We start from the raw sequence: 13885 nt of genomic DNA on the forward strand, positions 1-13885 counted from the left end.
CTGTACCCAAATTATATTTGTATGATTCTTTTCCCACAAATAAGAGCTTTCTTTTGGTCGTACTCGATCACCTCTGCGGCTTTTATTTTTTGCGCTATAAACAAAAAAAGACAGAATATTTTGAAAAAAAAAAAAAAACATTTTTAACTTTGTTATAATAGTATCCCAATTAAAAAAAATAAAATAAAAAAAAGTTTAGGCCGATACGTATTCTTCTACATATTTTTGGTAAAAAATACAAATAAAAATAAAAAAAACGCAATAAGCGTATATTGATTGGTTTGCGCAAAAGTTATAGCGCCAAAAAATAGGGGGTATATTTATGATTTTTTTTTCTAGTAATATCGGCGATCTGCGATTTTTGTCAGGCCTGCGATATTGCGGCGGACATATCGGACACTTTTGACACTATTTTGGGACCATTCACATTTATACAGCGAACAGTGCTATAAATATGCACCGATTACTGTATAAATGTGACTGGCAGGGAAGGGGTTAACACTAGGGGGCAAGAAAGGGGTTAAATGTATTCCCTGTGAGCGATTCTTACTGTGGGGGGGGGGGGGACCGAGCTGTGTCCCTATGTACAAGGGACACAGCATCGGTCTCCTCTCTCCTTGACAGGACGTGGAGCTCTGTGTTTACACACAGAGCTCCACGTCCCTGCTCTGTCATTGACGATCGCGGGTCCCTGGCGGACATCGTGGCCGCCAGGCACACGCATCGGCATCATGTGACACGCCGGGCACAGTTTTTCCCCGCTGCGCACCCTTTGGCGGCGTGCAGGGGGGAATGTAAGCAGCAGGGCGTCCAGGGACGTCCACCCGGCAGGTGAGAGCCGCGCTGTGGATGTCTATAGCGCGGCTCTCAAGTGGTTAAACCAGTCTATAGATGGTTCGAATCTTGGCTGGTTCAGCAGGGACCGGTCTAGATTCGAACCATGTATGGGCAGGCAGATTGTACCAATGTTGATCAATCAACTTGGGTACAACCAGCATGTTAGTTTTTTTTAATGCGATTGCTGCTGGTAATAACCACTAAGTTCTCCCTGTAGGGACGGCTACTCGCCATATCTGGGAGAACACAAAAGCTCAGCGGGAGGAATTCCACCATCAATACTGATTGTGTTAATAGGAGAAAGCCTGTGGTTGCAGGAAAGAAAATAAACAAACATACAATCTATGGCCGGCTTTAGTGCTCATGTGTCCAAGATCCAAAGATGTGATAATCCCTGGTATGTTCTCTAAATGACACAATATAAACATTGGTACGCCCATCATGAACGTACAAAAACTGCTAGTGAGGTTAATATCATAATGCCCTCTGTAATACTATTAGCATGAAGAGAAGGCTGCAAAAAGAATTGCTCCGAGTAGGGTAGCATGATCAAAAATAAATACATTCTCTGAACATTCAAAACAAACAATTGGAAATCCTGCATGGCGTTCAGCAAGGACAGTATAGAATCGGAAGATTTTCCATCTCAATTTTTTCCCCAAAGTTCGCCTTTTACAATTGCACCTGGAACATTAAAAGGGGTTGTAAAAGGTACAATTTTTTTTCCTGAATAGCTTCCTTTACCTTAGTGCAGTCCTCCTTCACCTACAGTTGTGTTCAAAATTATTCAACCCCCCAATGCTGTAAAGGGTTTTAGGGAATTTAGTGTACATTTGTAATTGTATTCAGAATGAAATCCTACAAGGACTTCTTAAAGAACTATATGCAACTAAAATGACATCAATTGGTTTTGTAATACAGTAGTAAATGTTTATTTTGTGAATTCTTCATTTACACAATTATTCAACCCCTTAAAGACTACCTTGTGGTTGAACTGGATGGACTTGTGTCTTTTTTCAACCTGACTAACTATGTAACTATGTAACTATGTAACTATGTAACTACCACTCTGAAGAACAGAGGTTCATTGAAGTGTTTTCAATCAGGTATTGAAAACACCTGTGTATGTCAGGGAGCAGCAATAAAGCCTAATAAGCACCAATCAGGCAGCTTTAAAATTACTGTGATACTCAGCTCCTTCTAGACATTTACTAGTGTGGTTACAAACATGGTGAAGTCAAGAGAATGGTCCGGGAAGACAAGAGAAGAGGTGATTACTCTTCACAGGAAGGGCAATGGCTATAAGAAGATTGCAAAGATGTTAAACATACCAAGAGACACCATAGGAAGCATCATTCGCAAATTCAAGCCAAAGGGCACTGTTGAAACGCTACCTGGTCGTGGCAGAAAGAAGATGCTGACTTTGACTGCTGTGCGCTACCTGAAGCGTAGAGTGGAGAAAAGTCCCCGTGTGACTGCTGAGGAACTGAGAAAAGATTTGTCAGATGTGGGTACTGAAGTTTCTGCTCAGACAATACGGCGCACACTGCGTAATGAAGGCCTCCATGCCAGAACTCCCAGGCACACCCCCTTGCTGTCTCCAAAGAATAAGAAGAGTCGACTGCAGTATGCAAAAATCATGTGGACAAACCACAGAAGTTTTGGGATTGTGTTCTGTGGACTGATGAAACAAAATTAGAAGTGTTTGGGCCCATGGATCAACGCTATGTTTGGAGGAGGAAGAACAAGGCCTATGATGAAAAGAACACCTTGCCTACTGTGAAGCATGGCGGGGGGTCAATCATGCTTTGGGGCTGTTTTGCTTCTGCAGGTACAGGGAAGCTTCAGCGTGTGCAAGGTACCATGAATTCTCTTCAGTACCAGGAGATAGTGGATAACAATGTGATGCAGTCCGTCACAAACCTGAGGCTTGGGAGACGTTGGACCTTTCAACAGGACAATGATCCCAAGCATACCTCCAAGTCCACTAGAGCATGGTTGCAGATTAAAGGCTGGAACATTTTGGAGTGGCCATCGCAGTCACCAGACTTAAATCCGATTGAGAACCTCTGGTGGGACTTAAAGAAAGCAGTTGCAGTTCGCAAGCCTAAGAATGTGACTGAACTGGAGGCTTTTGCCCATGACGAATGGGCAAAGATACCCGTAGATCACTGCAAGACACTTGTGTCAAGCTATGCTTCACGTTTAAAAGCTGTTATAACTGTAAAAGGATGTTGTACTAAGTACTAAGATTGAATGTCAATTGGGGGTTGAATAAAACTGATAATGATGTGAGCACAGAAAAGACATTTGTGGTTATTTCATTATAAATGTTATGTTATATTTGTCTGACCTACACGTGCCTCTTTGATTTAATTGTAAGCAGGATGATCAAAATCAATGTCAAACTGGGCAAAACAATCAATTTCAGTGGGGGTTGAATAATTTTGAATACAACTGTACCTCATCCCTTGATTTTGCTTTTAAATGTCCTTATTTCTTCTGAGAAATCCTCACTTCCTGTTCTTCTGTCTGTAACTCCACACAGTAATGCAAGGCTTTCTCCCTGGTGTGGAGTGTCGTGCTCGCCCCCTCCCTTGGAGAAAGGAGCTGTGTGTTAGTGGGCGTCCTGACTCTCCTGTAGTCCAAGGGAGGGTGCGAGCACGACACTCCACACCAGGGAGAAAGCCTTGCATTGCTGTGTGGACTTACAGACAGAAGAACAGGAAGTGAAGATTTCTCAGAAGAAATAAGGACATTTAAAACGAAAAATCGAAGGATGAGGTAAGTGAAGGAGGATTGCACTAAGGTAAAGGAAGCCATTTAGGGGAAAGAAAAAAAAATGTACCTTTACAACCCCTTTAACTGCTGTTGAAAGTGCCAAACCCATTTGTGCTGGGTGAAAATAGTTCAGTGTGTAATACCACCTTAAGTAGCCTGGATACAGATCCAAGAGCTTTCAGATTAGGCCAAACAGTGTCTTTTATTGTATGGGGCCAATTTAGCCCTGCCAAGCTAATTAGCTAAAACAAACACCAATTATTGTAGGGCCATGAAATGCGACATGCAGCAGACAATGAGTGAGAAGAGCTGCATTTGACAGCTACAGCTCCACCCAGATCTGGTCACAATAGTATAGACTTATTTTTAGAGCGCAAAGGACCTGTATAATAAACCAAATAATTATCTCTAGTGCCAAATAGATTTCAGTCATTACCAAGTGTGATGTAAACAAACAGTCTTGTTTTTAAGGTATTCATAGATGTACGAAAACAGTAGACCGGCCAAGATAACGGTCAGCTCGGGTTGTCCCTTAACTGGAAAGAGACCCTTGGAACGAATGATCTCAAGGCAATAAAACATGGTTTAGGAATAATTTCCACAAAATGGATTGTCCTTGTTCCCCAAAGATTAGGCCAGCATTGGTGGTGTCTGCACACACGCACACAATTGGTCCATTTGTATGGCCAGGTTTATGCTTATGGGATTAATAACCGATTAGCACCAGTCATTTTATGTTTAGGATAGTACCCAGACATAACTGGCTCATCAGACATGAGGTGCAATGCAACTACAGGCATTGTTCAAACTGTTAGCCCTATATAAATCTGAATAGAAATAATAAAGCAAAATTAAACTGAATCTGAGCACCGCAAACTAAATAAAAATTGTAATATTCAAACTCACACATCCATCCACCTATCCATTCTTAATTTTGTGAGAAATCACTTTGAAAAAAAAAAAAAAAGCCTCCATTGTTCCTAGCCATGGCCATCTTGAGCAAGAGCAGATGATACATGTAGCATTTACTTCCTGGACTCCATCTACCCTTAGATCAGGCATGCAGACAGGAGGGTGTGCTTAGCTGAGATAGCCCCTCCTCCAAAAAAAAATGTAAACAAGTAAATATATCATACCTTCCTATCTTTTACTATTGCTAGCAGCAGAAGGAATAAAAACATAGTTAATGTTGATTGAGAGAGTTCTGCTTTTATTAATATGCAGAGGGCTTCACAAACTTGTATACTCCAAGCTACTTTCTAGAATGGAAGCAGGAACATGTTCTACCCATAGCAGTTACAGTTGTAGATCACACCAGACATGAAATTATTGCCCGATGCAAAACAGCCAGCCAGATCAGTCTACTGGAATCTCCCATCTATAGCTACCGTGTGCTGTGGTCATAGGTGTGCGCAGCCTATTGCATTAGGGTGTGCACACCAAAGCTCAAACACACATGCGTGTGTAATATACCATATATGGCAGTGGGCAAGTCAGTAGGGCTTTGTCAGCAGGGCAGAGATCGCTGTCAGTTTATCTTTATTTGTATTATATTATTTTTTTATTATTATTTTTTTATATTTTTTTAATGTTTTTTTTTTTTTTTAGGAGCCCTGTTTGGGGGCTTTGGTGAAATTTCAGTGGTCTAAACAGAAATCTGATGTCTAACTTTAGAGACAGAGAAAGGGACTGATGGCTAACTATGGAGCTCATTTATAAAACTGGAAGTAGGCACAATTGATGTATTTTCCACAGCAACTAGACACTTGGGGGGGGGGGGGGGGGTACCAAAAAATTGAGTAATCTAGTGCAGGCTCCGCCTAGAAAGCTGTCAGCTTCCAAATTATATTGTCAAAGCTTAACAGCACAAGCTAGTTAGATGCAACTATGCACAGCTTGCACAAGGTTCTGAGAGCACCAGTTTTAGTAAATCCCCCCCCCCCCCCCCAATGTATTTCATCCATTTAGGAATATATGAATAAGATTTACAGTCCTTTCTAGTGTACAGAACCTTAGTGTACACAGAACCACACCAGTCCTGTTGGGAAGAGCTTACCATCTTATTATATTCAGATTTATATAACACCAACAGTTTGCGCAGCGCTTTACAAAATGAAGACAGACAGTAGAGTTACAATTTGGTACAAGAGGGCTCAGCTTGTTAGAGTTTACAATCTAAGACACGTATGGCCCTACATTCATATTAAAAAGGCACCGAGGTCAATCTGGGTGGAAACCAATAAACTTGTCAGAATGTAGATGAATTATGGCACCCACAGCAAACTCATTCACATGCAAATTAAAACCAGAACCCTGGAAATGTAAAATATAGGTGGCCGTCCCTTAGTTATTTTCCAATGCAAAACAAAGGTTGGAAGATTCAATGTCACCCTAATTGCAAAAAGAGAAAAATTATGCAAAGAGAAAGAAAACAGGATAGAAGTAAAATCTTCACAACAGCCAATTATGTTTTTTGTTGTTTTTTTTATCTACATAGTTTGTATAAACTTAGGCCTCATGCACATAGGATGTTTTGCAAACTCTCTTACCTCCTAGCAGCCGTGTTTTGGCAGAAAGAACACTGACTCTTGCAAAAGTGTATGCATTTAAGGCATGTTTGGGGGCATCAAGCACTTGGGCATGAATTAATTTCATTGGCTAGAATAATAATTTATTCTGGCCATTGAAATGAATTTTACGCTCAGGCCCTAAACACATCTAGCGTAAATGCGTTTAGAATTTTTTTTTTTTCTGCCAAAACTCAAAATGTCACGTACACACCCTCGGACATCAAGACATTAACACCGTGGATTTTTTCCCAACGGATTGTTCTCTCAAACTTGTGTTGCATACACTCAAATGTTGTCAGAAATTCCAAAAGTCAAGAACGCAGTAACGTACAACCCTACAATGAGTCGAGAAAATGAAGTTCAATGATTCCGAGCATGCGTGGATTTTTTGTGCGTCGGAATTGGAATTTCCAACAAGAACTTTTGTTGTCGAAAAAATTGAGAACCAGCTCTCAAACATTTGTTGTTGGAAATTCCAACAGCAAATGTCCAATGGAGTATACACACGGTCGGATTTTCTGACAACAAGCTCACATCGAACCTTTGTGTACGCGGCATAAGAGTCTGTGTGTGCGCATGGACACCGAGGCTAACATACAAGGGCATTTAGAGGCAAAAAAACACCACACACACACACACACACACACCTCTAGGAGCAGCTGAAAAAACATCCAGTACGCATATGGCCTTACTGTTTAAAAAACCTGTGACATCATCACTGCCAACAGGAATAATCTGTCATGCCTGGGCAAAGTAAATGAGAAACTTTAAAAAGCGTCAACATTTCTCTCGTACAATACCAGATTGATTTTCGTTTAATCAGTACAGTTGTCATCTGAAAATACAAATACACTACAACACATAACATCACTTCTGATTTTTTATTCTGTCGTACGAGAATTTTCGAAACTTTAGTAAACTCTTCAGGTTTGATATACGATTAGCATGGACACAGATTGTGTGCCGGTGGCATTGGTCTGCTGAAGTTAGACCAGGACAAGCTTGCTTCTACTTGGTTGTTTTGCTGCAGATAATATAATATGCAGGAGCAATTCCCACTTTACATTAATGTATCAATGCATGTTGTATCTGCCCATTCCTTTCCTATAAGCCAAAAAAAAAAACACCCTGAGCCCTTATTTTTTCCCGAACACACTGCATGTTTTCGCATGTATGCGTTGCAGGGCATTAAATGTGGTTTTGGGCCAATTAGTAATGAGCACACATGCCATACTGGTTGTCGATATTGTAAAAAAAATAAAAAAAAAAAAACGTAAATTTAAAAAAAAAAATAAAATATATATAAATAATTTTATATATATATATATATATATATATATATATATATATATATATATATATATATATATATATATATATACACACACACACACACACACACACACACACACACACACACACACACACACACACACACACACAAAATCATGGTTTGTTATAACATTTTGCAAACAGGTAACTTTTCGCCTTTACCAATGTGCCCTGATGGACACTGAAAGGTGTCACTGATGGGTGACTGATTATGGGGCACTGATAGGTGCCAATTTCGGGCACTTATTGGCACCTATGTCCCTGTAACAGAAGTCGGTTACCGACTTATTGTCCTCACGCTGATTGCGAGGAGAAAAAAAAAAAAAAAAACACACTGATCAGATCAAAAAAAAAAAAAACAGGTTGAACAAGAATGGTTTGATTACATGAGAACAAAACCAGAAGTGATGAAATCTTTGTCACTTCCAGTTTCTGACATCACACGGTGAGAGAAACTACATCCGTTCCTCTCACTCATATGTCAGCAAAGAACTGGCCCGGGTGAGGATGGCGCTGGATCCCTGGCTTACCTATAGATACTGAAAACATCTTCTCAAGGTCAGGATGATGCAGGGGGTGACAGGATTCACTAAATACAGCCCCATATGGGACAATTTATACTACCGAGAAATAGCGAAACTACCGTATGGTCTGAAGTGGAAACAATATGGGGTGTCCCTCTTATCGCACATAGTTAAAGCAGGCCGGTTGAGATCCTTTGCTGAGCTCAGGGCTGACTTTCAACTTCCAGCGTCCATGCACTTTTACTATCTTCAACTCAAACATGCATTTGATGCTCAGAGGGAGGATGATATATGGTCCATGGACGCGGCGCCGCTCTTTAACTACTTGTCCGAAGTGTCCACCTACAAAGGGTTCATATCCAGTTGTTATGCTATGCTGTTAAACCTCTTCCTGCCGGGTGCCCCTCTCAGGGCGGTGGCAACAGGATGTAGGAGCGTTCGAGGATGAGCAGTGGGAAGAGGCCTTGCAGGCGATTCCCGCATGCTCCCTGAATGTGGCACAAAGACTCTCGCAACTTTACATCCTCTTACGGGTTCATTACACGCCGGCCAGGCTGGCACGGATGGGACTGGGGGTAGACCCCTGCTGCACCAGGTGCTGCAGGGACCACGGAGATCTCATCCACCTTCTGTGGCGGTGCCCGAAGCTCCATCTATATTGGACGGGGGTGGTAGACACGATTAACAGGGCCTTTCAGACCCAAATTCCCCTGGAGCCCAAGGTGTGTCTCCTGGGGATCACTGAGGGTCACCTGATGGATGAAGTTCCCAGACAGGCTATAGGCAGGGCCCTGTTTCAGGCTCGCCTGGTGATACTGAGACACTGGAAGGACACTGAACCACCTACAGTGCAGGAATGGATCAAACAAATGGGAGTCACTTTGAGGTTGGAAAAGGTGGTGTATCAGAGAAGGGGGACAAGCGGCAAATACGAGAAGTTATGGGCCCAGTGGCTTGATGTTCCGGGGCTTGCCCCGATAGACCTAGTGTATGACAGGATATTCTAGGTTGGCGCCCAGCCGGATTGGGAACACTGGTGCATGCTCTGGAGGGGGGAGGGAGGGGGGTGATTGCAGGGAAACCTACTATGTTGCGGGGATGTGATTGAAGTGCACTGTTTTGCTATAAATGTACTCCCCCATGGGAATTTAAATGTGACCATGCTCTGGAAATTGTAAACTGTTTTCTTTTTTACATATGCTCAATAAAAACCTTTGTTTGAGAAAAAAAAAGAAAACATCTTCTAAATGTGCACAGTTTTAAAGATATTTACTTGTGAAGCCGCTGTAAAGGCCACCAATGCATGTGCTCAGAAAGTGGGTGGGGGAACCCACACAGGTGTTCTATCAGATTAGCGAACCCATCAGGTTAGGTAACGGAAGTGACGTTCCGTCAGTTGCACATGCGTTCCACCGCTATCAGGTTTGGTAATCTGACAGAACCCCTGCAGTGAGAAGGCGCCAGAAGACATCTTACTACACCCAGCTACTTCTTGAATTTCAGAGTAATTTTAGCAATAAAGTGAGCGTATATAAATATAGTATATTGACACTTGTGATGCCGTTTAATTTTGAAAGCTTAAAATGTTTAGCGCTAAGCAGTACAGGGTGTACCGACCAAGCCTCCGCCACCTTGCTACTGCTGCCGTCCAGCTTATTTCAAAATGTAACATCCAAACAGCATCACACATGTCAACATACAATATTTATTTATATACGCTCACTTTATTGCTAAAATTACTCTGAAATTCAAGAAGTAGCTGGGTGTAGTAAGATGTCCTCTGGCGCCTTCTCACTGCAGGTGTTCTGTCAGATTAGCAAACCTGGTAGTGGTGGAACGCATGCGCAGCTGACAGAACGTCACTTCCGTTACCTAATCTGACAGGTTCACTAATCTGATAGAACACCAGAAGTTGACTACCGCTTTAAGATTGTTTACTTTATTCAAACTTTATGCATGTCATATTTGTATTGTGGTGGCTCCTAGCTTAGGCATTTAGGTTCCAGATGTCAAGCAATGAGGACCTGTCGGAGGCTGGGTTCACACCAAGAAAGCCATGAGCTAACAGAACACAAACACTGCCATAAAGTTTGAGGCCAGGAAGCAATACATGTCTATAGAGTCTATGATCTAGTTTAGTATAGTACAGAGAGTCTATGGTATGGTATGGTATAGTATGGCATATAGAGTCTAAGCCCAGGGTCACCAGGCCTTGTGTTTGACAACGCATGTGCAGCTGACGGAACGTCACTTCCATTGCCTAATCTGACGGGTTCGCTAATCTGAAAGACCACCTGTGTTTTTTGTTTGTTTTTCTGCACAGATGTCAATTGAAATTTCCCCCCCGAAAATCACCAAAAGTAGTACAGAAACTACTTTTGGGAATCGGTGTGGCGCCATAAATGCAGCACTGCAGCGATTCGGACGCTGCAATTGTTGCCGATTTGGCATGCGATTTGACATGTCAAATCGCATTAATTTGAACCAGGGCTGAAATGTTTGATGCAGAAGTTACAAATATATTAACACCAACTGTATCAGTGCCCATCAGTTCAGCCTCACCTGTGCCCATCAATGCAGTCTACCTGTGCAGGGGAAGAAAGGAGAATAATAGAATTGCCAGCCGGATCATCAGACACAGAGGAACATCGCTGTAACAGCTTTCATTTGCATTGCTGTGTGTTCCCCCCGCTCGCCGTCACATACAGCCCCACCTCCTGGCCCGGGTACTTTGAAACATGTCACACATCCCGGCATTGGAAAGGGGATCCGTCTATCAAAGTACCCGGGGCTAGGAGACTGTGTGTGACAGCAAGAGCGGGGAACACTCTGCAATTCTAACGAAAGCTGTTATAGCGATATTCCTCGACACTCTTATGATTCGGGCGCTTGATCTCCTCTGTCTTCTCCAGGGCGACCGCTGGAAGAACAACGCCCATTCAACCCTGCCTGCCGGCGGTGCTCACCCCCCACCCCAGGCAGCCCATGCTTGCCAGCCCTCATTTTCCACAAAATGCAAGTGGAAAGTTTGAGGGCCAAAATATTGTACAGAGTCTATGGAATAGTATGATACAGACTCTATGGTATGGTACATATTGTATGGTATATAGAGTCTATGGTATATTATACAGTATTTGCTATAGTATACAGAGTCTATGGTATATAGTGTCTATGGTATAGTATACAGAGTCTAGCGTATGGTATACAGAGTCTATGGTATAGTATATGGTACAGTCTATAGTATCTTGGTATAGTATACAGAGTCTATGGTATATTGTGTCCATGGTATAGTATATGCTATAATATACACAGAGTCTATCGTATGGTGTATAGTGTCCATAGTATAGTATACAGTATATGCTATAGTATAATATACAGAGTCAATGGTATGGTATAGTATACATAGTCTATGGTATAGAGTGTCCATGGTATGGTATACAGAGTCTATGGCAGTGATTCTTAACCAGGGTTCCTCCAGAGGTTGCTAGGGGTTCCTTCAACATTGGGCAATTTCTAGCTCTCAGATAAGTTCCCACTGACACCACTGATTATTTTTAGCTATCTGTAAGGTGGCAATTCTTCCCAATGACCACAAGTGTAAGGACCATTCTTCCCACTGACCATCACACAAATGTATCACGAGTTGTAGATTTCACATTTTCAGCAGGGGTTCCCCGAGACCGAAAAACTATTTCAAGGGTTCCTCTGTGTTGAAAAGATTTAGGAAGGCTGGTCTATGGTATAGTATACAGAGTCTATGGTATATAGTATATGCTGTGGTACAGAGTCTATGGTATGTTATGGTATACAGACTCTATGGTATAGTCTACAGAGTCTATGGTATGTTATGGTATACAGACTCTATGGTAAAGTATATGGTATGTTATGGTATACAGACTCTATGGTATAGTATATGGTAAGGTATACAGAGTCTATGTTATGGTATAGTATACAGAGTCTATGGTACAGTGTATGGTACAGAGTCCATGTTATGGTATAGTATACAGACTCTATGGTACAGTATATGGTATGGTACAGAGTCTATAGTATGGTATACAGAGTCTATGGTATAGTATACAGAGTCTATGGTACAGTATATGGTATGTTATAGTATACAGACTCTATGGTACAGTATATAGTATGGTACAGAGTCTATGTTATGGTATAGTATACAGACTCTATGGTATAGTATACAGACTCTATGGTACAGTATACAGTATGGTACAGAGTCTATGTTATGGTATACAGACTCTATGGTATAGTATACAGACTCTATGGTACAGTATACAGTATGGTACATAGTCTATGTTATGGTATAGTATACAGACTCTATGGTATAGTATACAGACTCTATGGTATGGTATACAGAGTCTATGGTATGGTATACAGAGTCTATGGTATAGTATATGGTATGGTACAGAGTCTATGGTATAGAGCAGCCCTCCCTAAACACTGGGCCTTCCATACCCAGCACAGACAAAAGGCCATTTTGCAGCCACAATGCCAGCATTGCCCAGGCTGACACATGTCACGGTAGCAGGCACCCTGGCACAGCTCAGGCCTGTGGCCCTCCTCCCCTCCCCCGCACAGCCCCCCCGGTGTTCCAGGCGGAGGAGCCGCTATGAGGAGATGAGGCGACCAATGGAGGATATCTACTTACGTGAAAACAAAAAACAAAGTGGTGGAGCCCACTAATAAGGCAGCTGCAGTGGAGACTGGGATGTACTTGGTCGGTTTAAACCTTTTTCCGGTGCTGCTGGGCATTCTGTAGGTTACACATCACTAGTCGGATCCCGAGAGAGAGGCACCAGGGGGGGGGGGGGGAGAGGAGAGAGAGAGAGAAGAGACTGGGGCACTGACCGCACGATCCACGGAGAGTGAATGGAGGGAGGAGGAGGAGGAGGAGGGGGAGAAGGAGACAGACATACACAGAACAGCTGACCTGCTCACACAGGAAATCCCACCCAGCGGAGCCCAGCCCTCTTCTCTGCCAGATGACGGCTTAAGGTGGAACCCGAGACTAGTGGAGGAGACTGCCATTCCTGGGGGAGGACTCACCGGAGCACCAACACTTCACTCACATCACTCGTCTCCATGGAGCTGGTACATCCCCTCAGGCAGTGCATGGCCTTTATTGGAGGATGCTAGTTAGCTGCTTGTTGTCTTTATCCTCTAACTTTGCAAATACTGGCTATATAATTAATAAAAGGGTGATGCTGCGCTGTATAAAAACAATAGTGATGGAAGTATGTGTACTTTCTCCCTGTATCTTAATAAATTGCTGTGCAAATAACAAACTGTGCAATAATCTAATGATGCTTAAGTGCAGCAAAGTCCATAAAGTGCAGAAAAAGTCCAAAAATTGCAAAACATGTGACTTCAATATGCAAAAATGCAGGAAAAAAATGCAAAACATGCAACTTCACGTGTGCAGAAAATGCAAAGAATGCGACTTCACATGTGCAGAAAATGCAGAGAAAATGCAAAGAATGCGACTTCACATGTGCAGAAAATGCAGAGAAAATGCAAAGCAGGTGACTTCAAATGTGCAGAAATGCAAATTGACAATCAGTGAATAGTGAAGATATCTGCTCCTTTTCTTCTGCAGGGTGCAAATGGGGAAAAGGGGTGTGTGATGGGGCTGTCTGATTCTCTACCTGTGTAGACACACTTCCATGAGAGAACACTCTAGTGTAGATGGCCTCTTACCTGAGGGCAATGAGGCAAAAGCATATAGTAATTAATACCCTATGTTTCGCCGGGGTTTCGCCGATGAACAGAATCCACATGCTGTATGCCCAGGATACTATTCTCCAGATACTGGGTGCCAGGGTACTTTAT

At 42.5% G+C, this 13885-nt stretch overlaps 1 protein-coding gene across 3 annotated transcripts in view; it reads right to left on the reverse strand.

The window, feature by feature from the left end:
• The window catches only part of ZDHHC8 (zinc finger DHHC-type palmitoyltransferase 8), a 133802-nt gene extending 120637 nt beyond the window's left edge, over positions 1 to 13165 (reverse strand). Inside the window, exon 1 of one of the 3 annotated variants that reach the window (XM_040347835.1) lies at positions 13103 to 13165. In XM_040347835.1, coding sequence (XP_040203769.1) covers positions 13103 to 13140 — 38 coding nt within the window. In that variant the 5' untranslated portion in view covers positions 13141 to 13165. The other 2 variants (XM_040347831.1, XM_040347830.1) reach the window with 2 other exon arrangements.
• Between the last annotated feature and the right edge of the window lie 720 nt (positions 13166 to 13885).

The sequence above is a fragment of the Rana temporaria genome, chromosome 1 (genome assembly GCF_905171775.1).
Source record: "Rana temporaria chromosome 1, aRanTem1.1, whole genome shotgun sequence".
NCBI classification, from domain to species: domain Eukaryota; kingdom Metazoa; phylum Chordata; class Amphibia; order Anura; family Ranidae; genus Rana; species Rana temporaria.